This window comes from Rhopalosiphum maidis, chromosome 3 (assembly GCF_003676215.2).
Source record: "Rhopalosiphum maidis isolate BTI-1 chromosome 3, ASM367621v3, whole genome shotgun sequence".
Lineage (NCBI taxonomy): Eukaryota > Metazoa > Arthropoda > Insecta > Hemiptera > Aphididae > Rhopalosiphum > Rhopalosiphum maidis.
In genome coordinates this window covers 39,158,973-39,185,701 of record NC_040879.1, presented here as the reverse complement: position 1 = coordinate 39,185,701, position 26,729 = coordinate 39,158,973, and the positions used below count along the sequence as shown (strand labels likewise).

At 26.5% G+C, this 26,729-nt stretch overlaps 6 protein-coding genes across 9 annotated transcripts; 3 read left to right on the top strand and 3 right to left on the bottom strand.

Moving 5' to 3' along the window:
• Positions 1-520: 520 nt before the first annotated feature.
• On the bottom strand, positions 521-2,143 carry LOC113559376 (THAP domain-containing protein 2-like). Its single transcript, XM_026965123.1, has 4 exons — positions 1,492-2,143; positions 1,161-1,396; positions 943-1,062; positions 521-872 (listed from the first exon to the last, which is right to left on the bottom strand). The coding sequence occupies exons 1-4, from the start codon at positions 1,563-1,565 to the stop codon at positions 700-702; spliced, it is 603 nt and encodes a 200-aa protein (XP_026820924.1). The 5' UTR covers positions 1,566-2,143; the 3' UTR covers positions 521-699.
• An 867-nt stretch (positions 2,144-3,010) lies between these two features.
• On the bottom strand, positions 3,011-5,345 carry LOC113559375 (SUMO-activating enzyme subunit 1-like). The gene is made up of 6 exons (XM_026965122.2): positions 4,839-5,345; positions 4,601-4,772; positions 4,284-4,519; positions 4,116-4,219; positions 3,899-4,040; positions 3,011-3,826 (listed from the first exon to the last, which is right to left on the bottom strand). The coding sequence occupies exons 1-6, from the start codon at positions 4,940-4,942 to the stop codon at positions 3,673-3,675; spliced, it is 912 nt and encodes a 303-aa protein (XP_026820923.1). The 5' UTR covers positions 4,943-5,345; the 3' UTR covers positions 3,011-3,672.
• Positions 5,346-6,359: 1,014 nt separating this feature from the next.
• Positions 6,360-9,547, top strand: LOC113556245 (suppressor APC domain-containing protein 2-like). Its single transcript, XM_026961077.2, has 7 exons — positions 6,360-6,918; positions 7,237-7,396; positions 7,461-7,985; positions 8,061-8,143; positions 8,208-8,354; positions 8,450-8,677; positions 8,741-9,547. Exons 2-7 carry the CDS (start codon positions 7,267-7,269, stop codon positions 8,885-8,887), a joined length of 1,260 nt encoding a protein of 419 aa, XP_026816878.1. The 5' UTR covers positions 6,360-6,918; positions 7,237-7,266; the 3' UTR covers positions 8,888-9,547.
• A 1,757-nt stretch (positions 9,548-11,304) lies between these two features.
• Positions 11,305-12,267, top strand: LOC113557514 (probable palmitoyltransferase ZDHHC24). 2 transcript variants are annotated; one of them, XM_026963083.1, is made up of 2 exons: positions 11,305-11,637; positions 11,705-12,267. In XM_026963083.1, the coding sequence occupies exons 1-2, from the start codon at positions 11,343-11,345 to the stop codon at positions 12,265-12,267; spliced, it is 858 nt and encodes a 285-aa protein (XP_026818884.1). In that variant the 5' UTR covers positions 11,305-11,342. The 2 variants fall into 2 exon arrangements, with proteins under 2 accessions (XP_026818884.1, XP_026818882.1); XM_026963081.1 differs by having other exon boundaries at positions 11,702-12,267.
• A 2,219-nt stretch (positions 12,268-14,486) lies between these two features.
• On the bottom strand, positions 14,487-19,967 carry LOC113557103 (rho GTPase-activating protein 1-like). 2 transcript variants are annotated; one of them, XM_026962414.1, is made up of 11 exons: positions 19,483-19,967; positions 19,354-19,408; positions 17,598-17,708; positions 17,304-17,494; positions 16,962-17,107; positions 16,652-16,870; positions 16,485-16,583; positions 16,233-16,426; positions 15,966-16,166; positions 15,729-15,835; positions 14,487-14,766 (listed from the first exon to the last, which is right to left on the bottom strand). In XM_026962414.1, exons 2-11 carry the CDS (start codon positions 19,391-19,393, stop codon positions 14,596-14,598), a joined length of 1,479 nt encoding a protein of 492 aa, XP_026818215.1. In that variant the 5' UTR covers positions 19,394-19,408; positions 19,483-19,967; the 3' UTR covers positions 14,487-14,595. The 2 variants fall into 2 exon arrangements, with proteins under 2 accessions (XP_026818215.1, XP_026818214.1); XM_026962413.1 differs by having other exon boundaries at positions 19,354-19,966.
• A 149-nt stretch (positions 19,968-20,116) lies between these two features.
• On the top strand, positions 20,117-25,620 carry LOC113557104 (ADP-ribosylation factor GTPase-activating protein 1-like). 2 transcript variants are annotated; one of them, XM_026962415.2, is made up of 10 exons: positions 20,124-20,639; positions 20,697-20,864; positions 20,974-21,087; positions 21,157-21,236; positions 21,341-21,499; positions 21,627-21,741; positions 22,624-22,746; positions 23,066-23,125; positions 23,214-23,356; positions 25,145-25,620. In XM_026962415.2, exons 1-10 carry the CDS (start codon positions 20,568-20,570, stop codon positions 25,275-25,277), a joined length of 1,167 nt encoding a protein of 388 aa, XP_026818216.1. In that variant the 5' UTR covers positions 20,124-20,567; the 3' UTR covers positions 25,278-25,620. The 2 variants fall into 2 exon arrangements, with proteins under 2 accessions (XP_026818217.1, XP_026818216.1); XM_026962416.2 differs by lacking the exon at positions 23,066-23,125 and having other exon boundaries at positions 20,117-20,639; positions 22,624-22,713.
• Positions 25,621-26,729: the final 1,109 nt, after the last annotated feature.

Genomic DNA, 26,729 nt, shown 5'->3' with positions numbered 1-26,729 from the left:
TATCTAGTTATAATATATTCAACTATGAATAATATTTTCTAATAATACATACATATGACTAACTTTATCCCACTGAACTGATTTTTTAATACTCATGGAGTCTAATATCAAACAACAAAATTTGTCTTCTTTGGGAAATTTACCTATTTCTAATAGGACATCTTGTAAAATACCAGTTTCAGCATTTATATTTGATACCCAATTTCGTATAGCACTTGGATTAGGCAAAGAAATTGAAGTCCTTTAAATTACAATTTATTTTTCAAAATTACAATTTCTGTAACTCAAATATATAATTGTTTCAGTTATTGAGGATATATACCTACCTAACATAGTTATATGCTTTTGGAGAATAAAAATAAAGTGTAGTTGCAAACTTTTTTACTTCTTCGCTGTATCGCCTTGCAGTAGGAGCCACATTACCATTATTTATAATATCTTTTAAAAAAACCTCAGTAAAATTTTTTTCAATTATATTAGTAGTTTCTCTATCAGTACAGGATCCAATAGTAGACATCAATTGCTGATAAGAATAATTTTTATTAATAAAAATTACAATATAGTTTATTAATATATAAATATACAGTTAAGTTTCACTCATCCGGTAATCAGTCATCACTAATCACTAGAGGCATTTCACATATTATAATAACTTATTAAGTGTGTACTAAGACTAAGCCAATCTTTCTCAGTTAGCATTTACGTAAATACCTCAAGTGAATTTATTTTTGTGTTCTGCCTTCTAACCGTTTGTTGTAAAAGTTTAATTCGCTTTTTGAGGTTGGCTTTTTTTGGTGTATCAAACAATTTTTTTTTAAATTTTCTTTTAAGTGTTGGTGTATATGTAGGGGTATGAGGTGACTGGCTGGAATCTGCAACAAATTTAATACATGACAAAGCATTATTGTATATAAATTAAAATTGTTAACATATTTAACTTACTAGGTCCAATAAAAGTCAGATCGACAACTTCATAATTACACCCAGCATTTTCAACACCAGAATCAATAGGTAAATTAGGAGAAGTAGTTATTATATTAATTATATTTGATGAAGAAGAAACTGTAGATAAAAATGTAATTTACTTAATATAGGTAAGTAGTAGTAATAGGTAAGTAGTACAAATACAACATTGAATGTAAAGAAGAATTTAATTTTACCTGAAGAACTATAATTGTGATCAAATTTGTTGCTGCTTAAACATTTTATTGCTTTTTTGGAACAATCGAAATTGGATGGTATAGCTGTATTTTTTAATATAAGTTTTTCGGGGGCTTCAACAAATTCACTTTTATTAAAATGGAGACTGCATAAGCGTGAAAATTTTGTTGGAATGAAGTTATCTCTTTGGATAGAGTGCACCCATTTTTGTCTCCTTAACTCATCGATTGGAAATCTATAATTAAAAACAAAATATCAAACACATTATTAAAAGTGTATTTCAGTAGAGCTAATTATTTTTGATAACTTTTTTGTAAAGTATTTAGTTACCTAAATAATTTTGTAGTTGAACCAACAACCCCGTCCTTGCTACTGCATCCATCAGCACAGCACTTATATGGCATAATTGGAAAAATAGCATAAAAATATTAAGTCTCAAAACAATATACCTATTGCAAAAAACAGAACACAACAATACTGTCAACAGTGTCAACTACTCAGTTTTGAGTTTTCACAGTAGTACAGTACACAAGTCAACAGACAACAACAACAATTGATAAGGCAAAATCTACATCGGCCTCGATTAAAATGGCGGATAATAACTTCGCATATTATCATCAGTTAGCAATCTAGTTTATTATACATATCTGTGGGCCTGGGTAATTAATTTTCTTGGCCTGAATTTATCTCACAGGCCGTCCCTGCAAGCAGCTATAAATGATCCAGTTGCATAGTACCGTAATATCATTAATAGTTTTTGACCTGGTGTTACTGCATTATTTCTACAAATTCATTAAATATAACATAATGCTTATCATTTTAAATCATGCATATCAATTATTAATAGTAATAAAAAATATTAGAGATCGAAACCAATTTAACCGGTTTTCTAAAATGTTTTTTCATTTATTAACACCATAGGCGTAAGCAAAACCAAAATCTTTAAAACCGTTAAATGTTGAAAGGGTTTAGACAAAGGTGGGTAAGTTGGTGAAAATAATTAACTGTGGCTAGTTAAGTTTATTCAATTAAATTGTCTTCAGTTAAAAGTTAAAAATTAGCAATAAAATTAATTTAACTTAATAAGTTTAAAGTTAAGATTGAAAATAAAATTAACTCTTCTCAGTTAAAAAAAAAAAATTTTTCATATATTTTAAAAATTAATTTAATAATTGTTAATTTGTAAAAAGATTGTTTAATAATTTAAGTTGAACTACAAAATAAATAATACAATAATTATACAAAAATAGTGTAATGATAAAAATCAAAAGAATTAGTTTCGTCTAAATTAAAATTAACTTAATTGCACAACTATGATTTTTAATCATAAAAACTTAAGTTAAGCCAGTAACAACTTTTATTGAATAAATAATTAAGTTAAGTTAAAAATAAAAATAATTAAGTAGTTAAGTTAATGCCCACCTTTGGGTTTCGATTCTTGAAAAATATACAAACCTATCAGTAGGTGATGCGATCTTTGTCTCTATGACATCAAGGATAAACTTCACAGTAGTTTTGGTCAAACAAAATTATCCTTCCAAACCTGAAAATGATCTGGTCAATCACGATTAGTTTTTACCTGTCGAGGGAAACCTACTATACAAGCAAGTTCAAATAAACTGCTATCTGAATCACTATAACGACCATCATCATTGTTGACTTCATCATAACCCAAAACATCCATGACAGTAAACAAATAAAATAGAAAATAATAATTTAAATACAAATTTATAATTTTATAAGATATAAAATAAAAATATTCAAAATTTCAAATGAGTAAACAGTAAACACAAGAATACAAATTTTATTATCAAATTGATAACATAAAAATATTGAAAAAAAAAGTAAACAAAAACTCAATTGCCAATCAAAAGCTTTAAAGGACTGTAGTATTATGTTTAACCGCCCAACTTCATCGGTTGATAAGTTAATGAAAACATAATCAACCCTTTTTTGCCTTACGGACGTCTGTAATACAGGCTGGAATAGTTTATGGAGCGTTAAATTGTAACCGGCACAAAACCGATGATTGAAATACCAGGGCCTTAGAAATTTCTAACATTTGATTACAGCTACAGCTATTGTAGGGTTCAAAAAATTAGCATCAATTATATTTTCTACCAACGTTAATACTCTTATCACTGTAATAAAAAAAAATTTGACTAAACGCTCAAAAAACCATCCTCAGAGTTTTACTCTGTAACTCACCAGACCAATCCAGTCCAGACTGTATTCGGCAGAGAACAACTTTTGTTATATTGTAAATCATAAATTATGATTAATGATATTTAAAAAAATAAAACAATGAGTTTTGAATAAATTTTATTAGTTAATTAAAAAATGATAATAATAATAAATTGTGAAAGTTAAAAATCCTTAATGAAACCGAAAATCACTTATTACATACAAATAATTAAATAATTTAAAACTTAAATTTTTTATTAAATCTTGATTTAAAAGTAGTATTTGATTAATATTATTTATTTAAATTCAAGGACAGTCTTCTTATTTTTATAACAAATGGAATTTTCCTTCATGTTCAATGTGATCAAAAAAAAACACATTTAACTTTTCAATAGGCATACCCATTACAGTATTTATAGCAGTCTGGGATACCATTGCACCAACAATAGAAGTCGCTGGACTCAACTCGCAAAATAATTCACTAAAATACAAACAATTGAATAATAGTTAATAGTTTAATTTAAACGGTTACACAGTTTATTTATACACATACCCATAGTATTCATCAAATAGACTATTATCAGTATTAGTTTGATCTGGAGATAAGTTAATAAGTAACTTCAATTCTTCAATATCTTCTTCGCAAGTATCAGGATTCGGTTTACGATTAGATTCAGATTGAAATTTTAATAAAGCTAAAAAAAAAATTCAATTTTAAATTATTTTATTTAGTTAAAATATAACCAATAATAAAATCAATATTAGGGTACCTGAAGTCAAAAAATATAGCTGCGGTACATTTTTAGGAATAGGAACAATATTGCTTTGATCAATGTTTGGAAACACCTCGCCATACAAAGAATGTTCAAAATTACTTAAACAATAAAATATTTATAATTATTATATTTATTATAGTTATAAAATTTATTATTACTTACATGTCCTGAAAAAAGTATCCAAATAAACCATAAACATCAGCAATGAATAATTTTACTTTAGCTTTTCTACAATTTTCACTCAATCTTTTATAAGTATTCGGAGAACATTCAGTGGCTATGACAACATCAAATGAGGTAACAAAACTATCAACATTTTGTTCAATAGGTGTTGTATCTACAATGACTTTCACATTTGGGTTTAGCTTTTGAGCAGCACTCATACTTGCTTTAGCACGCTAAAATTACATATTAATTAATATAACAATAACAATATTATTACACTCTATACTTTGAAATAACTAGATGCCAAAACTTACATTACGTTCTTGACTATCGCGTGGGATAAGGAACTGTGAACAATGGTCTAATATTGACACTTCTGTATGATCTTTCAATGTAATAGAATTCACACCAATCAATATCAAATTTTTAGCTATCTCTGCGCCTAAGCCTTGCATTCCGATTAAAAGTACTTTTGATGCTCTTAATCTAGAAAGTATTAAAAATTTAAACATGTATGAAACAAAAATTTAATCATTTCGTAGCTACACATACTTGTTTTGTCCATCGTAACCCCACAGGCGTATTTGTCGGTCATAAACCTTGCGTTCGTCTTTCGACATTTGATCATCACCATTTTTTGTAATTTCGGAAGCCATGTCGTATAAAATTCAATGAGTCACAGATACTATAATATACTTAAGTAAGGAAAAAAACGATAATATTATCTACGTAAAAATGTAATCTTTTAAATTTTGCAGTGAATCACTAGAACACGAGGTACGCGTATTGCCGAACAATAAGGGTAATACAAGACTTGACGAACAGTGTAACACAAATCACAATATTAGATTGGTAGGTAATCGGTAATAATTAAAATTAAAATTGAAGAATGAACTTGGAGATGAACATGAAGCAATCAAGTTATAACAATAGCAATTGGAAACTGGAAATCCGTGATCCGTCATAGAACAAAATAGCGCATAACAACTATACAGCTTACCAATGTGTAAACAGTATTGTATATTATGTATATAACATACAGCCCGCCAAGCCGGCTAAACAGTAAACGAAGTAACCAACACAAACTAACCAGCTGTGAAGGTATGGTACATGATGGTATAAAAAAAAAAAAAACACCGAGATCTAACCGCAACAGGCGAACACCAAAATTACCAATTTGAGTATTTGATTTTTTCTTACATGAAATTTAAATCGATCAGACGATAAATGATATTAGCCACTGGGACAATGAGTTCCACAAACCATTTGTCCCAAAAAGGGAAAAAAATTTAGTAGGAGTTATTCACTCTAATATTTCCTTTAAAATTATTTAATAACACTATCGGCTTGATGTAATTAAAATAAATTATTGTTAAATATTGATAGATAAGTGCAAAGTAGGTGATGTTTTTTAGATTCTGAAAGGAGTGATTCTGTCATCATGTTTTGGAGTAGTATTAGTGCTTTGATTTTTGACTTCAGCCCCTCTTTGAAAAGGAAATTGAATCTAGTTGGTGGGTCAAAAGTAATCGGTAAAAAATTGGAAAATTAAAAATAATGTCTAATAATGTATGTGTCATAATAGTAAAATCTACAAATTAGGTTTTCATTTACCCATGATTATTTTTTTTTTAGTTTTTCTTTTTTGTGATTCCCTTAAAACAAAATAAAAATCAAGATTGAAAAGTTTTTTAACCCGTTATTCGAACCTGCATGTAATTTACCAGTTTTTGAACACTAAACTCGAACCAGAAATGTTTTGAATCTCTATACAACTAATTATTAATTAATATTATAACATATTACATAGGTATTAGGTACGTAGTTTAGATAATATAGGTATCTTGCCCGCGGGTTTGTTACGGTATAAAATGTAAATACAGTTCACCACACTTCACACTTCACAGTTTCTCGAGCTGATGTGCTGTGCTCGCGGCGATAGTCGAAGAGCGGCAAAGCGCGATCTAGCGCCTCCGCTTTATCTCGGTTTCCCACATTCTCCCGTTCCGTGATTTCACCGGATTCACGACGGGGAAATATGTGGGCGGCGTCGAGTGTCGACGGCGCACCTGTTGATTAACGTAGTAGGACGTCCTCGTCGGCTCGTCCCGATATTGGCGAGAAATGAGAATCGTTTCTTGGATGGTCATGTGGTGGCGGAGGTGGTGGGTGACCGTACCATAACGGATAGCCGATAACAAGTCCTCGGACGTACCATAACTACTGAGCATTGCTGCACCTACGTCCTACGTACGTACCATTGCGTGCAATCCGCTGCGATACGGCGGCTGCCTCGCACTTTCTACGACGGCAGTACTCTGCAGGACCATGTCGTCTGCCGATTGCACGCACTCCTCCACGATTGCAACAGCATCATATCATCATCGCCGACAGTGTATGTTTTTAGGGCATCGCCAACCAATACCGAATACAATCCGCCACTACTAGTCCGACATGACCACGATATTGCCGTCGTTATAATAGAAATATTGCAAGACATAAATATTGTTATAGGTGTATTATAATTAATTCGGGTAGTCCGTTTTTAATAACCCAAATTGAATATTGTGGTTTTCCAATAGACACCGCTACACAGCATACATTACGGATATTGCCCACACGATCTGCACATGTGAGTATATTTCATTAGATTTATAAAACGACTTCTGTGCTGCGACCGTCGTATGACGAATAATATGTTTAATATTGTGTTGTATTGTTGCGGACATGGGACACTGGATCTGCTAACTAGCAAATATTATCATCATCATATTTTCTTATAATGCTGTATAAGCATAGATTTTTAATCTTCTAAATAAAAAAAAAATATATTAATTAATATTTTGCTTAGTTGTTATATTTTTGTTTTATTGTATTCATGCTTATTTTCTTCTTTCATTTTATACTTATTGTAACTACCTATGTAATTTCCAAAAATAAATTTTTACAGCACGTGGGTAGTCACATATATTACATTGCCATGACTCCAACGCATGTAGGAGACATCAAAAATGCTGCCACCGAAGGATTACCTGCAAAGTTTGTTCTGTCCATGAGAACACTGTTTGACATTTTAGATGATAAAAGGACTGGTTATGTTAAGTTTTCTGGTAAATTTATTTTCCATTTGTTTCATTAGTGGAAAAAAGATTTTATTTTATTTTTGTTTTGCAGAAATAGAGACGAGATGGCAAGATGATGGTACAAAAGGTTTGCCTAAAGGTGTATTGGATAGTCTTCGAAAAGTAACACCACCAAACGGTCTTCTGTCTTTTGACCGTTTTTGTACTGGTTTAAAAATGTGCCTACTTCGAAATCAAATGGAAAATGGTCGTCGGGATAATGACTCTGTACGACCTCCATCTGCTCCACTTTTGGATGTAGATATTAAACCTAACGTACAATGGACAAATGGAAATATGGCTGCTATTCGACCTACTCAGCAAAGAACTCTAAGTATGCCACAATTAGCTTTGGAACGTAATAGTAAGGAAGTACACCAGTTGTCACAAAAATCCACATCGTCGCTTTTTGGACCACCTAAACCTCCAAGAACTGCAGCAGGCTTAGAACGTGGTTTACAGCTTGCTTCTGGTGAACGTATTATTGATAAGGCTGAAATAAGAACAGCTTTACAAAATTGGCAATTGGGAGTGTTGTTGAACGATCAGAGCTGTTCTAGAAGTGAAAAACAGTCAGGTACTTGTTAAATCTATGAATATTTAATATAGTTTTGTCTTAAGTTAGAACCTAACAATTATAATTTATTTCTAGGAGAACAAACTTATAAAAGAATTAATCAACGACGAAGAGAACCAAGACGTCATACTCTCCAAAGTGGAGTAGATTATAATATGGTATGTATATTTTATTAAAATAATAATTATATAATGCTTAAAATTTCTCCATTTTTTCATTCAGCTGAAAAGAATAAAGCAAATAGAACAGGAAAAAGAGGTTCTCATGCATGGCCTCCAAGCTGTGGAAAGAGCAAGAGACTGGTACCATAAGCAGATAGCTGCTGTACAAGAAAAAATGAAATATCTTGGACGAACAAATTCACATACAGTAAGTTAAACATAATATGGCTTATAAATTATCAACATTTACTTTATCTTACTTCTTACTTGTTGTTTATTCATTTATTTTTGTAATCATTAAAGCAGGATCAATGGACTGAAGCACAACAGGAGCGTATTGAGTTACAACGTGCTCGAGTCTTAGAGGTTAATAGACATTTGTCTGCATTGACAGATGGTGGTGAACGATGGGGTGGTCTACCGCTACATATGAACTTAGCTGTACATTCAGCAAATAATCCTGGAACGATGTTACATCAAAATCCTCAAGTAATGGCTACATTAAAACATCGCAACCATATACTCACTGAGGTTGGTTTTATTTAATATTACATTTTAATTTTATTATTTTACTAGACTATTTAATTTTTTTAGGAGCTAGGGCAAAAAAGTGAAAGAATATCAACATTAGAAAGAGAAAAGGCGACTCTTATTAGAGAATTATTCCAAACACGAACCCAGATGGGACGTAAATTAGGGAGATTAGACAGTAAACCTGATGGTCAGTCATATATACCTTAATAATTGGAATCTGTTACCAAGTGCAATAAAAAAAATGCTCTGTACAAAAAATCGGTGCTCGAATAGAACAGAAAAAATAAAAATATACCATTATTTTTGAGCTCAATTTACAGGTACACAATATATTATACTCTTATGTGTTATGACAATACAAATTTTATTGTAATGATCACTAGCCATACCTCAATTTTATATGTATTAGGTGTTATTATTAATTAGTCTAAACTCTTTTTCTCATTTAATGCAAAATAATTTTTAATAAAATATTGCTTGTGATGATTGTACTTATAAAAACAAAAACTGTTTACAATTAGGTACAGCTATTCAAATTTGTTTAGAGAAAAGTTTAGTATCTTGTTATAAAATCTTATGTAATAGATATATTAATCAATGTTCAATATGTATTAATTTTGTTTATAATAAATAATTTACTGAACTTGTTAAATAATGTATAAAACTGCCATACAAGTGAAGTAGTTTTCAAATTAATTTTAACATAAGTTTCCGTCCACCTCTCTGTGATGCCAATATTATTCGGATTATAAACTGGAAAATTTTTAAGTTTTATTATTGTTGCTAAATTTTTAATATTTGATAAAATAAGTTAACCTACAATTTGTTTAAATAATGTGCCATAAATATTTAATGTACTATATTATGTAATCTGGTATAAAATGTATATTTATATTATTATTATCTTTTTGGGAAATGGCAAATATTATGTTATTACTTATTTAAAAATTGATAATATTTTACAATATGTTGATGTATTTTTACTGAATTTTATACATTAAATGTTTTTGATTTGTGAACATTGTTAATTTTATACTTTTGCAAAAATAAAAGATTTATACATTTTCAAATTAAAAATTATTACTTTTTGTTGTTATATACTTAAATAATTATATTCTTTTATTTTATTCTATTAAACCATATTGATTTTTTTGTGTTTAGTTTATATCATTCAATATATCATATTTAAAGGATTTAAATTATACAATAAATTATCATGGACTTATTTTGAAAATAAAACATTCTAATTTAATTGTTTTTTTAGTACCTATTACCTTATGAGTATTATTTAAATTAAAGTATGAAAAAATTAAATTTTAGTACTAATTTAGTCATATTTAGAATCAATTTGAGATGTCTATATATATTATAAATTGGGAAAAATGCTTCTTTTTTTAATTTTATGCCTACTTAAAGACAAATTTAATAATATTATGATTGTGAACTATACATATTAATATTTTTGTTAATTTTTTCAAGTTTTAATCTGAGTTCATAAAAGAATTTTGTGTGAATCTATTTTCAAAACAATCAAAGTATGAATTAAGTGGCCCAAAGAAGATTGGTAAATCAAAAAAATTCACAATATTTCAATGTTTTAATTCACCCTTGAGAATCACTCAGCATTTATTACACTTCATATAACTTGATATTAAAAGAAATAATATATTTACTACAAATGTAGTAAGAACTGAAATAATTGAAACTATATATAAATTACCCGGTAAACGGTGGTACTGCATTACTATTGTTATAGTAACAAGTGGTATTATGTATGTCACAATTGATTAAGATTGTTGTAATCAGAGCTGTGAAATATACACATACAGTGGAACCTCAATAACTCGAATCAGTTAGGGGCAAAAATAAAATTCGAGTTATCAACAATTTGAATTATAGAGATTCAAATTATCATAAATTGAAATGCAGGGGCCATGGCATTCCTTTGAGTTATTAACAATTTGACTTATATAGGTTTGAGTTATCTACAATTCGATTTATAGAGGTTTGAGTTATTGAGGTTCCACTGTACTTATATATTAAAAGTTCCAAAGTATGTAAAATTTTGCAAAATTAACTCATTAAAAAAATTCATAACTATGTAAGTAGGAGCAATGCTTGAAAATAAGTATCGAAAGATAATATTAAATACTTAGCTAAAATTTTAAATATATATTGTATATAAGCAATTTTATATCATGATTAAATATATGTATATATTTTTAAGAATTTATTCAAAAAAAATATTAAATTAATGTTTCAAATTCATAATTTTTTCCACAAATACTTATGAATAAAATCTCTAAAAAACAATAATATATATGTATATATAATAACTTCTAAAATATGCAGAACAAATAGTTTTGTACTTTTAATCAAGTTAGCATCAAACTTTTTTAGAATTTGGAATCAAATTTATTAATATGCAAAATCATTAAATCTACAGTTCTGCAGGTAATAATCATGTAATAAATTGTTATAAATTATTATAAAATATGTGTGCAGTACAATATATAAATGTAACCATAGCAACCGTCTATCATAATGTATTGACTATTGTACATGATTAAAGTTTAAAGGGATGATAACAATATTAAATACCACTACAACTGCACTCAGGACCTAGCTAGCAAGTAGCAAAAAGACTATTTTACTCAAATTTATGATTATGGTGACTTTAGACCAATTCTGGAAGTTTTTAAAAACTGTTAGAAAAAAGAGCTTTACAGAGCTAGTATTATGTTTATTTCTATTGGTTTTGATATTTGTATACTATTGTGTTGATGTTTTTTACATATTACCGTGTACATATCAGCTACCGTCAGTTTTGTATTTAACACACATGCTGTCTTTGACATTTGTGGTTTTCAACCTGCTTACAAATTTTTTAGCCGTAATGTATACCGATTCATCAGTTATTGGCAAATTGCTTACTGTGTCTGAGTTCACATCAAAAGGTATACAATATTATATTATAGTATAAAAAATTCAAATAATAATAATAAATTACATTTTTTCCAGAAGATATTACCTACTGTTATATTTGCCAGTGCAATGTTCCTCTAAGGTGTTGGCACTGTGATATATGCAATGTCTGCATATTGACTAGAGATCATCATTGCACTTTTAGTACGACGTGTGTTGGTCATTATAATAGAAGATACTTCTTATGGTTTTTACTATATTTGTCTGTAGCCAGCTTTTATGAGATAATTTTGATAATTTATTACATTTACTATAAAGTGACTATTAAATTTTCAGATTTGATCGTTTTAGTGCCATTTCAATCGGTTTTAACTGGCTTTCATTTAACCATAGGTCAAATTTTTGTAGTTTTACTAACATTGAATGTTATAGCTGTAACAATATCTTCATTGTTGTTAATTTATCACCTAGAAAAGGTACGCAAAGGTCTGGTATGTCATGAAAAACAAGAGAATAATTATGATTTTGGCTTGATGCGAAATTTGGAAACTGTTTTTGGGGAAAAATGGTATATAACATGGATTTCCCCATTCATCAAATCTAAATTACCCTTCAATGGAATTGACTGGCAAAGTCATATTATTCAATATAAAACAAAATAAATTAATTTTTATTTATATTATTAAAAAAAAATCAAAAACTTAAAACTATCTGTGATATACAAGTCAAGGTTATAGTGTAGCTTTATATTTTAGTTGTAATAGATGATAAAATTATGTATGCATTTAAAAATCCAAATGATTTTTGTATAATTTAATAACCTTACGAATATGAAATAGGTATAACTGTATGAGCAAATTTATTTACTGTGTTGTAACTGCAAATATATTGTTTAACTATTTATAATCAAGTTTAGTTTTTATTTAATTCACTCCTTATCTATTATTGACCGCAATAAAATAATGATTTGTGCATTTAAATGTAATCATTTTAGTTATTTTTGAAATATCATGAACCAATGAGGACAATTAAAGGAAAGGTGTTAAAAGATTTAAATAAAAAAAAAATACAGCTAAACATATGCATCAACAATATTGATATACTTTACTGTGTACAAAAACTCCCAAAATGGATTAAAATCATTATAACAATGATGTACAAATATCACTAAGTTTCAATTATGAACTATTTGACCAGAATATATGGATGCGTAATTTGTCTGTACATAAATTAGGTAACATTTTAATAATAATTTTAAAATAAACTAAAAATAAAAAAATAAATAATAATAATACACAAAATCTTTGGTATACAAATAAGGTTATGGTTTTCAGATGAGTTTATAAAACTGTAGTTGATGAAAAGCAATTTGATATTATGTAATAATCATAATTAATTCATATATTTGATTAACTGTAATACTATTATTAAAGTATGAATATAATAAAAAGTAATTAAAACATAATTTTTCTATTCATTTTAAAAATCTAATTAAGGAAACTGTTTTGGATTTTTACTATACTTATATATATTATATATGATTCATAAATAATATTTTATTCATTAGAAATTATGTTGAAATAATAAAATAAAAATTGAAATGTTCCAATGTTTTTATTGCGTGTTTTAATCATAAATTATGATTCAATAGATGTAATAATAAATAGGTAATTGAAAATTTTAATTATTAAGACAAAATTAGTAGGTTTATATACTATCTTGAAATAATATGAAGACATAAAAACATTATAACATAACAAATACTATTTTCATTAACTGAAGTTATTTTAAATAATTGAGGAGTAATAATTTGTGTTCTAAGTTTTAATACTTTGATTTAAAAGGATCACAAAATTAACTGATCTGCATCATAATCAAATCAAATAAGGTTATTTAATCTGTTTAAAATGATTTAAGATATATTCATATTAAGTATAAACATTTGATAACATAAATTATTATTGAAGAAAAGTTTTCATTCTTAATGTTTGTTGAATAATTTCAAAATAATTGTAGTGAAATTCCATTACCATTTACATTTTGATCACAGACTATTTTTGTAAAATGTTTAAGCGGATGTTTTACACCTAATATATTAATATTAAACTCATATACTAAAATTATTATTTCCTAAAATTAAACAAATTTGATATGCATACACAATATTCTAAATAAAAAATTGTGTACCCATTACCTAGTGCAGTGATGTTTGCAAGATAAATTTGTCAATAACGTGATTCCTAACTATTCATTAACAACCTGATAAATTATACAGTAAATATATAGTACAAAAATGGATAAATAATAATTTAATTAAACCAGAAAAAAAGAATAAATTTTACATAAATTATTAAATTAAAAAAATAAAATGCTTATATATATAATATTAACAAACAAATAAGGTTATTGCTTATGGTAAAAAAAAAATGGTATGTCATAAGACTTTAAACATGAGCATTAACCATAGAATCTATAGAGAACAATTTCCTAAAAATTACAAGAATTTCTATTTTTACTTATGGTAGATTAATTCACAAACCATAAAAACATACTACTTCAACATACAATTTAATAGCAATTATTTTTATCAAATCTATGTTTAAAGTTAATTCCTAATTATCTTTTTTTTGAAATGTTTATTGTTCAATATTACATATCATCTGCTATTTTATTAATACTTTAAATTATATTAAGTTTATATTATAAACCTTCAAAATACTATATTGATAGAATCTTGATTATTTTAATTCCAACACTTTTTATTTAAATTGTTGAGATTAAAGTTGAAAAAAGAAAAAAAAATAAACTAAGAGAAATAAATATTAACAAAAATACTTTCATTGGTAAGTAAATGTATGAATTAAACAATCGTGAAATAAATTTCAACCATATAAAGTTAATAATATATAGTTAAGTTTTGGAATGTTAAATAAACCATGTCACAAAATAATACATTCAGAATACACTATGCTAAATGTTTTATACTGTCATCATATAATGAATATTTGGTCATGATTGACTAGTACAAAATCGGTAAAAGCATTAATTGGACCAATTGCAGCTAAAGATAACTGACTATTTGGACTGCGTACCAAATTTGGACCAAAAACTACTGCTAAATTAGACGAAGTCATTTTATTCAGGTCACATCTATCCATTACCTAAAACAAAAGCCATAAACCATAATCAAAGAGTCATATGAATTCTTAATTATTTAAATTATGGAGTGAAAACAGGTTCAATGTTTTTTTATTAAGTTTTATCAGTTTTTTTATGTTCTATGTAAAATATTTAAATACACTTATTTAAAGTCTGTTTTGACTTCTTAATTTAAATAAATATTTTTTAATGAATTTAATTTTATACCATTTATAATAAATTCAATAAATCAGCATAACTAATATTATTGCAAAAGTAAAAATAATATATAGTATCTGTATATAAAGTAAAGTAAAAATATACAGAGTGATTCTTTTATCATAAAACACTCATTATTTCAAAAAGTATTCATGTTTTTGAAAACATTTTTTTACATAGTTTCAAGTTATTAAAAAAACAACGTATTTATTAAAACATTATATTTTTAAATATTTTTATCCTTATATTTTTTTAAGTTTTTTACTTTTTTGAATGACAACGTAGTTTTAATTTCATATTCCAAACCAGAATATTTTCCTGAGTATTTTGATACATAAAAATCGAATTTAAGGCGAGTAGTTTATGAGTTATACGTATTTAAAGTTTAAACAAGCAGAGTGGAGTGATACGGGGTTACACCGCAAAATGTTTGTCCACTACTCCGCTTATCTAAACTTTAAATACGTATAACTCATAAGCTACTCACCCTAAATTCGATTTTTATGCATCTAAAAACTCAGAAAATTATTTTGCTTTGGAATTTGAAATTAAAACTACATTGTCATTCAAAAAAGTAAAAAACTTAAAAAAATATAAGGATAAACAATATTTAAAAATATAATTTTGTAATAAACATTGTTGTTTTAACAACTTGAAATTATGTAAAAAAATGTTTTCAAAAACATCAATACTTTTAGAAATAATGAGTATTTTATGATAAAAGAATCACCTTATAAAGTGTATATAAACAATAAGAAGTACTTACTTTTGATAAAAATTGAATAAGGTATTTGAGTAAATGATAATTATCAAGAGGTAGTTTTTCCAATATCAGAATTTTAACTTGCCTAGGACGTTCATCTTTTGGAAGTGCTGAAATTAAAAGTATACTTAAACATATTTTATTTATGAAAAATCATTATAAAAAATAAAAAAAAATTAATAAATAAATAAATAACTAGACATACAAAATGTCTTAAATTTTATTACAATATGATCTTACTTTGAAATTGCGTAATCTCATCAAACAAATCAAATGTCATTAAAGGCTCTTCAAGTTCTCGCAAAAAAGTTTTCAACAAAACAGCTGCAAGATGTACATCATTACCAAAGTCAACCGGTTCACCTAGATTGATACGACTCTGTAAATCTCTTAAATGATTAATGTTTGCAGATCTTCTAAATAATCCTTCAGTTTCTAAGGCTGCATAATTAATAAATATAGTATTAATATTAAAAATTAATGTTTATTAATATGTTTTGAAATTACCATCTGGTAGACTTAAGTATTCAACACACTTTTGTACCAATGGTGGAATTATTTCTCCATTATTGTTTGCTTTTATAAACTGTAATGAAACACCAAATTGTTGAGTTGGTAATGGTTCAGGTTTTTGTTCAGTTTCCTGTTCAACTAATGAAACTTTTCTTTTATTTAATTTTTTCATTAATTGTTCATCATGACTGAAAAATAATTACAGTTTATAATTCTAACAATATATTTTTTGTTGAATAAAATTACTCTAAGACTGGCGCTGGAATAATTAGTTGATCCAAATCCATGAACAGTTTCAATTCTTGTAAATGGTTAACATACATAATTTTTCGACCAAATTTAGCACTAAAAATAGTAACATAAGTAAATATTATTTTCAGTGTAATAGATACAATTTATTTAATTAAAAGTACCTAATAACAGCTCTAAAAAGTTGCCAAACCACTTTGATAAAACCAGTTGGGTGTACTAGATACAAAGCCTTTAGGTTTTTTTTATATTTTCTATCAAATGCTCGGTATGCTTGCCATAGCCATGATAGGGTTGGTTTATTTTTACTCGTCAACCCATAATGGAAGTAGACCAAGCTGTAGTCTTGTTCTACAAATTTGTCCAAAGTGTACATTAGATATCTTTAATAAAAAAAATATGTGTTTAATTATTAAAAGTTGATTAATAGTTCATTATTTAATATGTTTTATTAATTGTATATTAATTTTATACCTTAGAAGCCTTGGATGATCAACTTCTTTATTGCTTGGTAATTTGCAAGCTGATACAACAATAATTTTCCGACCAACTGCATCATCACCTACTACATCAACTACACCACATTCAGCAACATCGCTAAAGTCTTCATCTTCTTTAGACTAAAAAAAAAAAAATCAAATTTTATTATAAAAAGCTATATTCTTAAATATAGCTTTATTTCTATCTAACAGACATAAAAAGTTTTTAAAAAGATTTACATAAAATAGAAGTTTGATCTAATAATTAAACTAAAAATTATTTTTTACATTAAGTACTAAGTTATAACTGTTATAAGCAATAATATTATATATTTACATCATCTGCTTCCAAATCATCTAATAAATTGCCTGTTGCCGTATCATTTACAGATGTTAAGCCTTCAACTTGAGGAGCATTTACTAATTCTTCTTCAAAATTTTCCTCAATAGTACCATCAGAAACAGGTGATTCCATGTAATCTAATGTTCCTACTGTCCCATTTACATTAGCTAAACTTTTCTCCAAATCTGATAAAACAAAAAAATATTTATTAAAGTACATAACAAAATATCTAATTGGTTTGAATCATTAAAAATCACTTGTGCACTAATAAAATAAAATACAATTTACCAATATCTGCAGATGGACTTTGAAGTTCAGTATCATCAAATTCTAAGTTTGGTTCATAGTCATGATAATCAGAAAGACTAGGATATGGTTCTTCATTATCAGTCATTGCAACTAAAATATTTAAATAAATTTAAATTAGAAAAATATAAAATTAAATAAATAAATGTTAATGAATTGTTTTATTTATTCCTAAAGGCTTGCGCTCTTAATAGTACAAAGTATTCAAGAAAATTATTTGTTATCAAATTTTACATAATATGATGAACATAGCAAATATGTAGCAACAACATTTTTATAAATTTTAGTCAATTAATAAATTATTAAGTTTATGAAATGGAATATTTATAATATATGGAATTGTTTAGTAATTTATTTATTTTTGATAATAGTTCCATATTTTATTTTTTATAATAAAACAATCTCTACTTAAGTGCATTTATTAACACATTTAAGTAACTAAGATATAAATATACAGGTAAAAGGTAAAAATAAAAAATACATAATATAAGAATATAACATATGCTTTAGAAAGTCAACTATTGATATCAAATATAGGAAAATGTTAATAACATAAATTTACAATTATTAAACATGATTTCAGTTGTGTTTAATGTTTAAGCCTTTAAGCTAGCATGGAAGTTTATCAAGCATAAAAGTTGATGCTTTATTTTTAATTAGGAAATTTATAACCAAGTTAAATTGTAAATATGTTAAAAGAATAATTAATTATAAAAAAAAAATAATTTTAAAATCTATTCTTTCGTTATAATTTGTACTAATAAGCTATAAGAATACAAAATTACTAATTTAATGCATACATTTACTCGAGCTTTTACTATTATACATGTTTAAAACAAAGAATTATATGCGAGTTAACGTACAATTAATGTTGACAACATAATTAAACATAAACTTTTTAAAATAACACAAAAAATAATAGTTTTAATCCATTGAAAATAATTTTTATTGTAAAATTGTACAATTAATGTATAAAATATAATAATAGTAAAACCTATTCTAATCTATTTATAGTATAGAAAATGTTAAAATATTAGGTATCTACCTAATTTAATCAATTTTTTTTTTTTTAATGAGATCTTTATGATTTAAGTAAAAGTTTACACTGTACCATTTTTAATGTGTATTGTAAAGTATATAAATTGGCTACATATATATTTTTTTACTAGTAGTATTACTGAACTTTAATTAAATTTTAAACAAAATACAAATATTTGATTTTACAATACTAGTTTAAAAGCCAAACAGCCATTTATATTTGTAATAGGGAATGATTAATGAATAAATCATAATATTATTACCAAGACATTATTGTTCAAGAGCATGACTCATTTTTTGTAATTTAGTACATGAACCAATTTATATAATACCCGGTATAATACAATTATTCATAAATAGGTACTTAGCATAATATTAATCACTAATCCATATTTTTGGTTAATAACTCACACAAACAATAAATTATACACTAATTTTATGATAGGTAATTAGTCAAATTAAATCCTTCATCTATTACTGTTAATAATAATTAACTATATAGAACAATAATGTCAATTGCTACCATAAATAATATGGGATGGTCTATAAAAGTTTAGCAGCAGGTATCTATGAGTCGTCTTCTAAACTTTACAAAACATTTGGTTTGTATTATGAACTAAGATATATTAATCCATAATTTGTACCGAGTGAAAAAAAATGTATTTGCTTTGTACAGTAAATTTTTGCATTGAAATCTTACCCGGGAAATACTTGCTGGAAGGCTGCACCCTAGGATCCATGTCGGCGACTAGTAACTATAACGATAGGTGTCAGATATATAGCACAACGAAATCACGCAGGCAACACTAGCTACCTCGACAATGGTTACCTCATTCCGTCAATGTTCTCAGAAGCTGCAGGCGGAACGACACGGACACATGCACACACTACTCAATGAGAATTAACCATCGTGTATAACAAAACGATACTCGGTAACTCGTCGTCAATATTATGCGATGAACAGTCGTTACTGTATCAACTATCGACACACGGCTACTCGTTTTGTTCAGGTGTAGAGTTCTCTAAACCAGCAAGACGAGTGTGAACAGTGATGAATATTAAGTGTAGGCGGCGAGGACGGTTTATGACGGATATTGAACATCGGCTCGTCGACTTGCATTCAACTCGCGGCGAAAAATAAATAGAACGGATGAGAACATTAATCAACAACAATTATCGTAATTGTTTTCGTAAATATAGGTACCGAGTGCACACCGTAAACTGCAGACTGTGAAGATAAGTAAGACTACAGAAGTTCGGACTAGTAACTACAGACTACAGAGTTGAACAGACGGGCCGATTACGATGTACACCGATATATGTAATATAAACATGGAACACCTGTTTTCCGCCATAGAAGTATCCATAGCTGATAACAGTCCCCCCACTGCTTTGACAACCGTGATGAGTGATAACACTGTCTACCGACGTTATTGATAACAAAAAGAAAAGGCGACACGTCATATGCATAATATCAGGAATTCAGGATTCATGTAATCCGTCAATACTTCAATAGGCATCAACCACTAGTGGGCACTGGATAGTGGTGATTGGCGAGTGCCTACTATCCTACTGCCTTGTGTCACTAGTACTCAATTATTTAGTTTACCCGTCGTGGACAATTATATAACTAAATGGTTGTTTGGTTGGAAATGTATAGGGATAAAAACGAAATTACACGATAGGAAGTTATTGGTATCAAGCAATCGCGAGTTCGTTTCGTTTGTCTCACGCCTACTCGAATTTTACTGCTATTGACTTATCTAAATATTATGTTATCTAATACACTAGTTGCGTTATACAAGTGTAAATAAAATTCTTAAACTTATTCTGCAGTATGTTATATTTTTAATTTCTTTCCAATTGTTTGTATATCTTGTTCAATATTTTGTAGTAAATTTCTTTTTCATAACCATGAGTATGAAACATTTAACTAACAAAACTCCAAGAATTCTTCAAGAGCTTATGACTCAACAGGATAATTCGGTAAGAACTACATTAATTAATTACTAGTTTAAATTGATGAATTAAAATTTGTTGTAGAAATGTTTTGAGTGCGGTTCTCATAATCCACAATGGGCTTCTGTCTCTTATGGTATTTGGATTTGTTTAATGTGTTCAGGAAAACATAGAGGTCTTGGGGTTCACCTGTCATTTGTACGATCTATCACTATGGATTCTTGGAAAGATTTAGAGTTGGAAAAAATGAGAGTAAGTTAATTGTATCAATATTTGAATAATATAATTATATATCTACAGCAAATGCACCTTTATATAAATAAAAGTAAAAATATTAAAGAATATTATGTTTTATTTCTAGGTTGGAGGAAATAGAAATGCTAAAGAATTTTTCAAATCTCAACCAGACTGGAGTGATTCAATGACTATTGAACAAAAATATAATACTAAAGCTGCAGCCCTATACCGAGATAAGGTTAGTAGAATTAATTATTTGATTTATTGTATATTTAATCATTATTTAATTTTGCTCGTCTGTTTATAGATTTTAAACTTAGCTAAAGGGGAACAATGGAGCCCTACTACATCATCAGCTAAAGATTATAATGTAGATCATATTAAAATGTAAATTCAATTTGGTGAACTAATAATAATAACAATTATTATTATATTATTATAATAAGAATATATTATATAAATAATATTCAATGTATTCTTATTTTTCTTAGGAAGGGTAACCAATCTCAAAAGTATAATTTTAATGAGCCATCAACTAATTATAATGAATTGAGTTCGGGCTATCAAAATGATGTTAACATTCCAAATATCAAAGATGAAAAAGAAGCATTTTTTGCAAGAAAACAATATGAAAATATGACAAAACCTAGGTAAGGAACAAACTAAAAATGTGTAAAAATAATAGTAATATATATTATATATAAAAAAAAATAATATGTTCTCTTTATATTCATATTTTTTGGTATATATAATTTGTTTTTGTAATTTTTCTAACAGCAATGTACCTCCAAATCAAGGTGGACGTTATTCTGGATTTGGCAATACAGTTGAACCACCACCTAGAAGTCAATCTCAAGATCTTCTTGATTCTGCAGTGTCATCATTTTCTAGTGTAAGTTATACATTTATAAATTTAATATTCACCATATTACAATAATAATAATAATTGTTTCCCTTAAGCCATTGTTTCTCAACCTTTTTAGTGTCACATTCCTCAAAATAAGTATAAATTTGAACAATAGAAATATCTATCATTAATTGATTAATCAAATGAGAGAACCGTTATTTATTAATCTACAATGTACAAATAATATACTATATATAATATAATATGAAGGTTCATTTTGTAAATTGGCGTTTTACTATTTTTAACCTATGCGACCCCCAGGTTGAGAAACGTTACCATAAGCCATTGTACATTTTTACAAAGTTTATTTGATTGTAATTTTCATGTCAAAATTAAATGGTTTATAGTAATTTTAAAATCAAAAAAATTATGCACCAAACTTTATGTCTATTTATTAAAAATCAATAGACAACCACTACTCACCACTCTACTTCTCATATAAAAAAGTAATGGCAATGTTGATCTGTCTCATTATTAGTCCCTAACAAACTATAAACTGTATACAAACTTAGAAATTAATTAATTAATTAATTATTATTACTAAAAAAAATGTTCTACATACTTTTTTCTTAGAACTTATACACATACAAGAGAAAATAACCTTATTACAAAAAAAAAAAAAAAAATCAATAAACATTAATTAATTAAATTAGTAGTCTAATGGGTTAGATCAACGGTGCTGATAGGACAATTCAGATATTAAAAATGTTGCTAACTAGAAGCTATCTATTATGTTTGTTATGAAATTCTTTATCTATTCGTTTTAAGTGAATAATATAAAAGAAATGTCTTAATGTGTTATTTTTCTATATTTTAATAATTAGTAATATTAAATTAATAAGCTATTGGTAAAAATAATTTTTGTAGGGATGGTCTTTATTTTCCTCATCTGCATCAAAACTAGCATCTCAAGCAACACAAAGTGCCATTAAAATAGGTGGACTAGCCACTCAAAAGGTATCAGATATAACTACTGACATAAGCTCAAAGGTAAGTCGCATGCAATAATTTCAATAGCATGAATTTAATATTTATATTATAGTATATTAAATTATAAAGAACATTTCTATTTGATAGTATAGCATGAGTAAATATTGGGTAGTTACTTTTGTTCTCATTAATATTGTTTTTGTATTTGAGTATTAAAGTATCTTTTATCATTAAACTAAGTTAATAATTATTATTTTTCTAAGCGCTTTCCAGTTATTATTTTTTTATTATTTAAAAAAATTATATATATCAGGGTTACTAGTTGAAGTATTTAAGTTTTTATGATTTATGTTATGCTTGTTTGTATCTGTATTATTAGATAAAAGAAGGTACATTAATTGATGACGTATCCACTCAATTTTCTTCTATGACTACAAAGGTAAAGTATTAATGTTTTTATAACTTTTATTATTTACTTAATTTCAAATATTGTATTTCCTATTTTTATAATGTAATTTATAATTTAGGTGAACGATTTAGGTCGTAAAGAATGGCAAAATATCACTGGCAGTAATATTCCAACACCACCAAAATCACAATCGACTAATTTTGTAGCCCATTCCACTGAGAACTCTTCATTAATTTCTGATGGTTCTTCTGGAAATCAAAAGTATGAATATTAATTATTATATTTATTTACAAAGTAGCAAATAATGTATTCAGTAGATTCTTCTTATATTGATAAATATCTCAAATTTCAATCATCACAAACTAAATTTAAATTTCCTTGAAACTACCATTACACTGATATACATTAAATTAAAACTAAATTTTGAACTTTTTTTTGTTCCCTTTGAGATTTTATATGACAAGAATTGACTTTATTTAAGAGAACACTTAACCTGCATGTACTATGTCTGTTCTACAAACTTACAACTTGTAAAATTGGTGTTTGATAGAACCAATTTTGTGATTTTAGTTTATTTCTAACAGTGTTTTAAATTTTAAAAGTGAATTGATCTTATTTTGAAATGTATAAGAAAGAACATTATCTGTGTCTGTACACTTTTTTTTACGATAGTTAAATTTTTAAGCAAGTTTTTAATATATATTTATCATAAGCATATAAGATACTATAGTATAACATTGTCATAATTCGCTTAAAAATTTAGTGACCTAATTTACAAACAAAATCATAACGACAATTCATTATTAATTCCCAATATTTTTATTTCAACAATACAATATTATAATTTAGTTTCAGAAAACATACAGCGCAAAAATAACTATAATATAACTGTATAAATATTGAAATATGCTCTAAAAATATTTTAAAAAAAATTAAAATCCATACTATTGAATATTTTTTTTATTATAGCTTCTAACTTTCTAACTTATTATCATTCAATAAATTTTAAGAATGAGTATTATTAACTTCTAAAATTAAAATTAAGTTGCTCACAAACCTAGTTTATTAAAATAAATAATAGTTTATCCCATCTTAAGTCATATTTAATAGAATAAATTATAGTCATTAATTTTAATTCTCATGTTAAATTTAATTTTCACTAAATCAATATAATTTGTTTCAAAAAAAAAAAAAAAAAATGAAAACATTACATTAGTGAAGTGTAAGGAAATACTTGTATGCACATATTGTTTTAAAACATATGCTTCATTAAAACAAATATTTTAAAATTACTATGAGTTAATGTGACAATTATTATGAGTAATCTAATAAATGATTTATTTGATTATTTCTTATAAATCTTTCCATGCTTTCAGTTAATTTACTCACAACAGTAGGTATATAGTATACAATACATTTTTAAATAAATTAAGGTACATAATATTATAATTATATTTATAAAATGTGATTTTATAAAAAAATTATCTTGTTATTAAATATTAATAGTGTTCTACTCAAAGATCGGCCTTAAGGAGAATCTAACCTTAATTCAGTGGCGTACCCAGTGGGGGGGTGTCTGTGAGATATGACACCCCCCCTTAAAAATAAGTATCTGTTCAAATTATGAAACGATGACTATCGTATATGTCAATTTGTACATATAATTATGATATATGACACCCCCTGCGTAATCCTGCATACGCCACTGCCTTGATTATTATGATATATGATTAACATAATGTAAGCGTTTTATTGTATATATTATTATATATGTACATTGTAGTTTATTAACAATTTTGCTTGATAAAAATTTTTATTTTATTTCTATTGATTAAGGGTACATTTTATCTGATTAGGAAAAAGAAAATAGTCTTTAATCAAATAGTTGCTTCTTAATGTACTATTTTAAAATTATAAACACAGTAGATAATGAAATTTGTCTCATTTTTCCATGTTTAGTATAAAGGCATTAAAAAAAAAATATAATTTACCTTTATTCATATTAATAACTTATACCTAAATGCAAAATACGTATTTATTTTTTAATAGAAATGTGCAGCGGAAAAACAGCTGGACGTCTTGGGATGTTAATAATACTCATGCATCGTCCTCAGATCAAACAACTGAAAAATATCAACCAATTCAAGATGAATGGAATAACAAATGGGATAATAATTGGTAGATCTGCATCAAAATTTGTATTAAGTTTTTATTTTAAAAAATTTAAAGATATAAATATTTATAAATGTTATTTTTCATTTTAAACATACAATTATATTGTCTTCGTTTAAAAAAAATTAAATGTCATTTAGAAAATTATATTATATTATATTATATTATATACTTTATTTACGCTGAATTGTACAACATCTTCATAAATTCTACAAACCCATATTTATAGGTCACGTCCATGTGTAAGAGACTGTTAAATATTTGAAGAACTATTAAGTTAAAATAAATATTTATACATCCCATTATTAATATATTAAATTGAATGTTATGAATTTTAATATGTTATTATTATAGCTAAAATATTTAAATTAATTTAATATTAATAATGTAATGGTATCATAAATAAACTATTTCTTCATTTTTGATTACATTATATTACTATATACTTTAGTCTTTAATGAGTAAAAAAAAAATAGAATGGAGGTATTATCCTTGGAGATATTATTTTAATCTTTTAATGATCTTGTTATTCTATATTTACATCTAATTTGAACATTAATTTGGTTCAAAGTATTAGATAATGTGATATGAATTTTCGTATGACAAAAATTATATTGTTGTGGATGAGAAAACTTTTTTGAAAAAAAAATGATCAATAATTGATAATATTATATGCAATGCAAAACAAAAAAAATATTAATATCTGAAGTCATCACAGATATATAAAATAAACTTAACTAAATGCATTTTACATATCTGTGGAAGTCATTGATTCCAAAAAAAAATGTGCACTAATAAGCCTCAAAGCTTGTTATCCAACATAATACATATAATTTTTGTTTAATAGACAATAAAAAAATATTTTCTATTATAACCTAATATTTTTATAATATAAGCATAAATTATTTCATAAATAAAGCTTTCATAATATTAGGTTTCGTTTATACCTCTAATAAAAATTAAAATGTAGTAACTGAAGTTACTGAACATTTCACTTCTCAGTTAAAATAACCATAACTCATGTCTGGTCACCATCTTATGTTTTTTTTATATTAATCAGAATAGTATATACCTTAATATAACTATAGTTACTATTATATTATTTTTATTACTTAAAAGTTTTAACTTTATTCATATTCTCACTCCCAGTCTCAGAAGTTAGTCGTAAGTCCAGTGGCGCCGATCTATATTTCATGTTATGGGGAAAAAATGCTAGTGTTAGACCCACCTACTAAAAAAATGTTTAGTTACGTTTGAATGGTACTATATTTATTTCTAACTATACACATACAAGATACTGCATAACAAACTACTTTTGATTATCACCCACCCACCCATAAATATTTCTGGGGAATTTTCTCCATTTCATATCCGTGTTCGGCGCTACTGTTAGTACATATACCAAATTTGAATATTGACAAAACTGGATATTTTAACGAAAAATAACGATTATAGGTATAGT

What these genes read in the sequence shown, in the direction of transcription:
- LOC113559376 (XM_026965123.1), bottom strand. Translation starts at nt 1,565, where the DNA reads ATGCCATATAAGTGCTGTGCTGATGGATGCAGTAGCAAGGACGGGGTT. An exon ending in TCAACTACAAAATTATTTAG is followed by an intron (nt 1,397 to 1,491) that starts GTAACTAAATAC and finishes TTTTAATTATAG; the next exon opens with ATTTCCAATCGATGAGTTAA. An exon ending in TCTGACTTTTATTGGACCTA is followed by an intron (nt 873 to 942) that starts GTAAGTTAAATA and finishes AATTTGTTGCAG; the next exon opens with ATTCCAGCCAGTCACCTCAT.
- LOC113559375 (XM_026965122.2), bottom strand. Translation starts at nt 4,942, where the DNA reads ATGGCTTCCGAAATTACAAAAAATGGTGATGATCAAATGTCGAAAGAC. An exon ending in GGTTACGATGGACAAAACAA is followed by an intron (nt 4,773 to 4,838) that starts GTATGTGTAGCT and finishes AATACTTTCTAG; the next exon opens with ATTAAGAGCATCAAAAGTAC. An exon ending in CTATTTGATGAATACTATGG is followed by an intron (nt 3,827 to 3,898) that starts GTATGTGTATAA and finishes TTTGTATTTTAG; the next exon opens with TGAATTATTTTGCGAGTTGA.
- LOC113556245 (XM_026961077.2), top strand. Translation starts at nt 7,267, where the DNA reads ATGACTCCAACGCATGTAGGAGACATCAAAAATGCTGCCACCGAAGGA. An exon ending in GTGGAGTAGATTATAATATG is followed by an intron (nt 8,144 to 8,207) that starts GTATGTATATTT and finishes TTTTTCATTCAG; the next exon opens with CTGAAAAGAATAAAGCAAAT. An exon ending in GCAACCATATACTCACTGAG is followed by an intron (nt 8,678 to 8,740) that starts GTTGGTTTTATT and finishes TAATTTTTTTAG; the next exon opens with GAGCTAGGGCAAAAAAGTGA.
- LOC113557514 (XM_026963081.1), top strand. Translation starts at nt 11,343, where the DNA reads ATGATTATGGTGACTTTAGACCAATTCTGGAAGTTTTTAAAAACTGTT. An exon ending in GTCTGAGTTCACATCAAAAG is followed by an intron (nt 11,638 to 11,701) that starts GTATACAATATT and finishes CATTTTTTCCAG; the next exon opens with AAGATATTACCTACTGTTAT.
- LOC113557103 (XM_026962414.1), bottom strand. Translation starts at nt 19,393, where the DNA reads ATGGATCCTAGGGTGCAGCCTTCCAGCAAGTATTTCCCGG. An exon ending in CTTTTTAGAGCTGTTATTAG is followed by an intron (nt 16,584 to 16,651) that starts GTACTTTTAATT and finishes TACTATTTTTAG; the next exon opens with TGCTAAATTTGGTCGAAAAA. An exon ending in TGAGATTACGCAATTTCAAA is followed by an intron (nt 15,836 to 15,965) that starts GTAAGATCATAT and finishes TTTTAATTTCAG; the next exon opens with CACTTCCAAAAGATGAACGT.
- LOC113557104 (XM_026962415.2), top strand. Translation starts at nt 20,568, where the DNA reads ATGAGTATGAAACATTTAACTAACAAAACTCCAAGAATTCTTCAAGAG. An exon ending in AATGTAGATCATATTAAAAT is followed by an intron (nt 21,237 to 21,340) that starts GTAAATTCAATT and finishes TATTTTTCTTAG; the next exon opens with GAAGGGTAACCAATCTCAAA. An exon ending in GAAAATATGACAAAACCTAG is followed by an intron (nt 21,500 to 21,626) that starts GTAAGGAACAAA and finishes TTTTTCTAACAG; the next exon opens with CAATGTACCTCCAAATCAAG.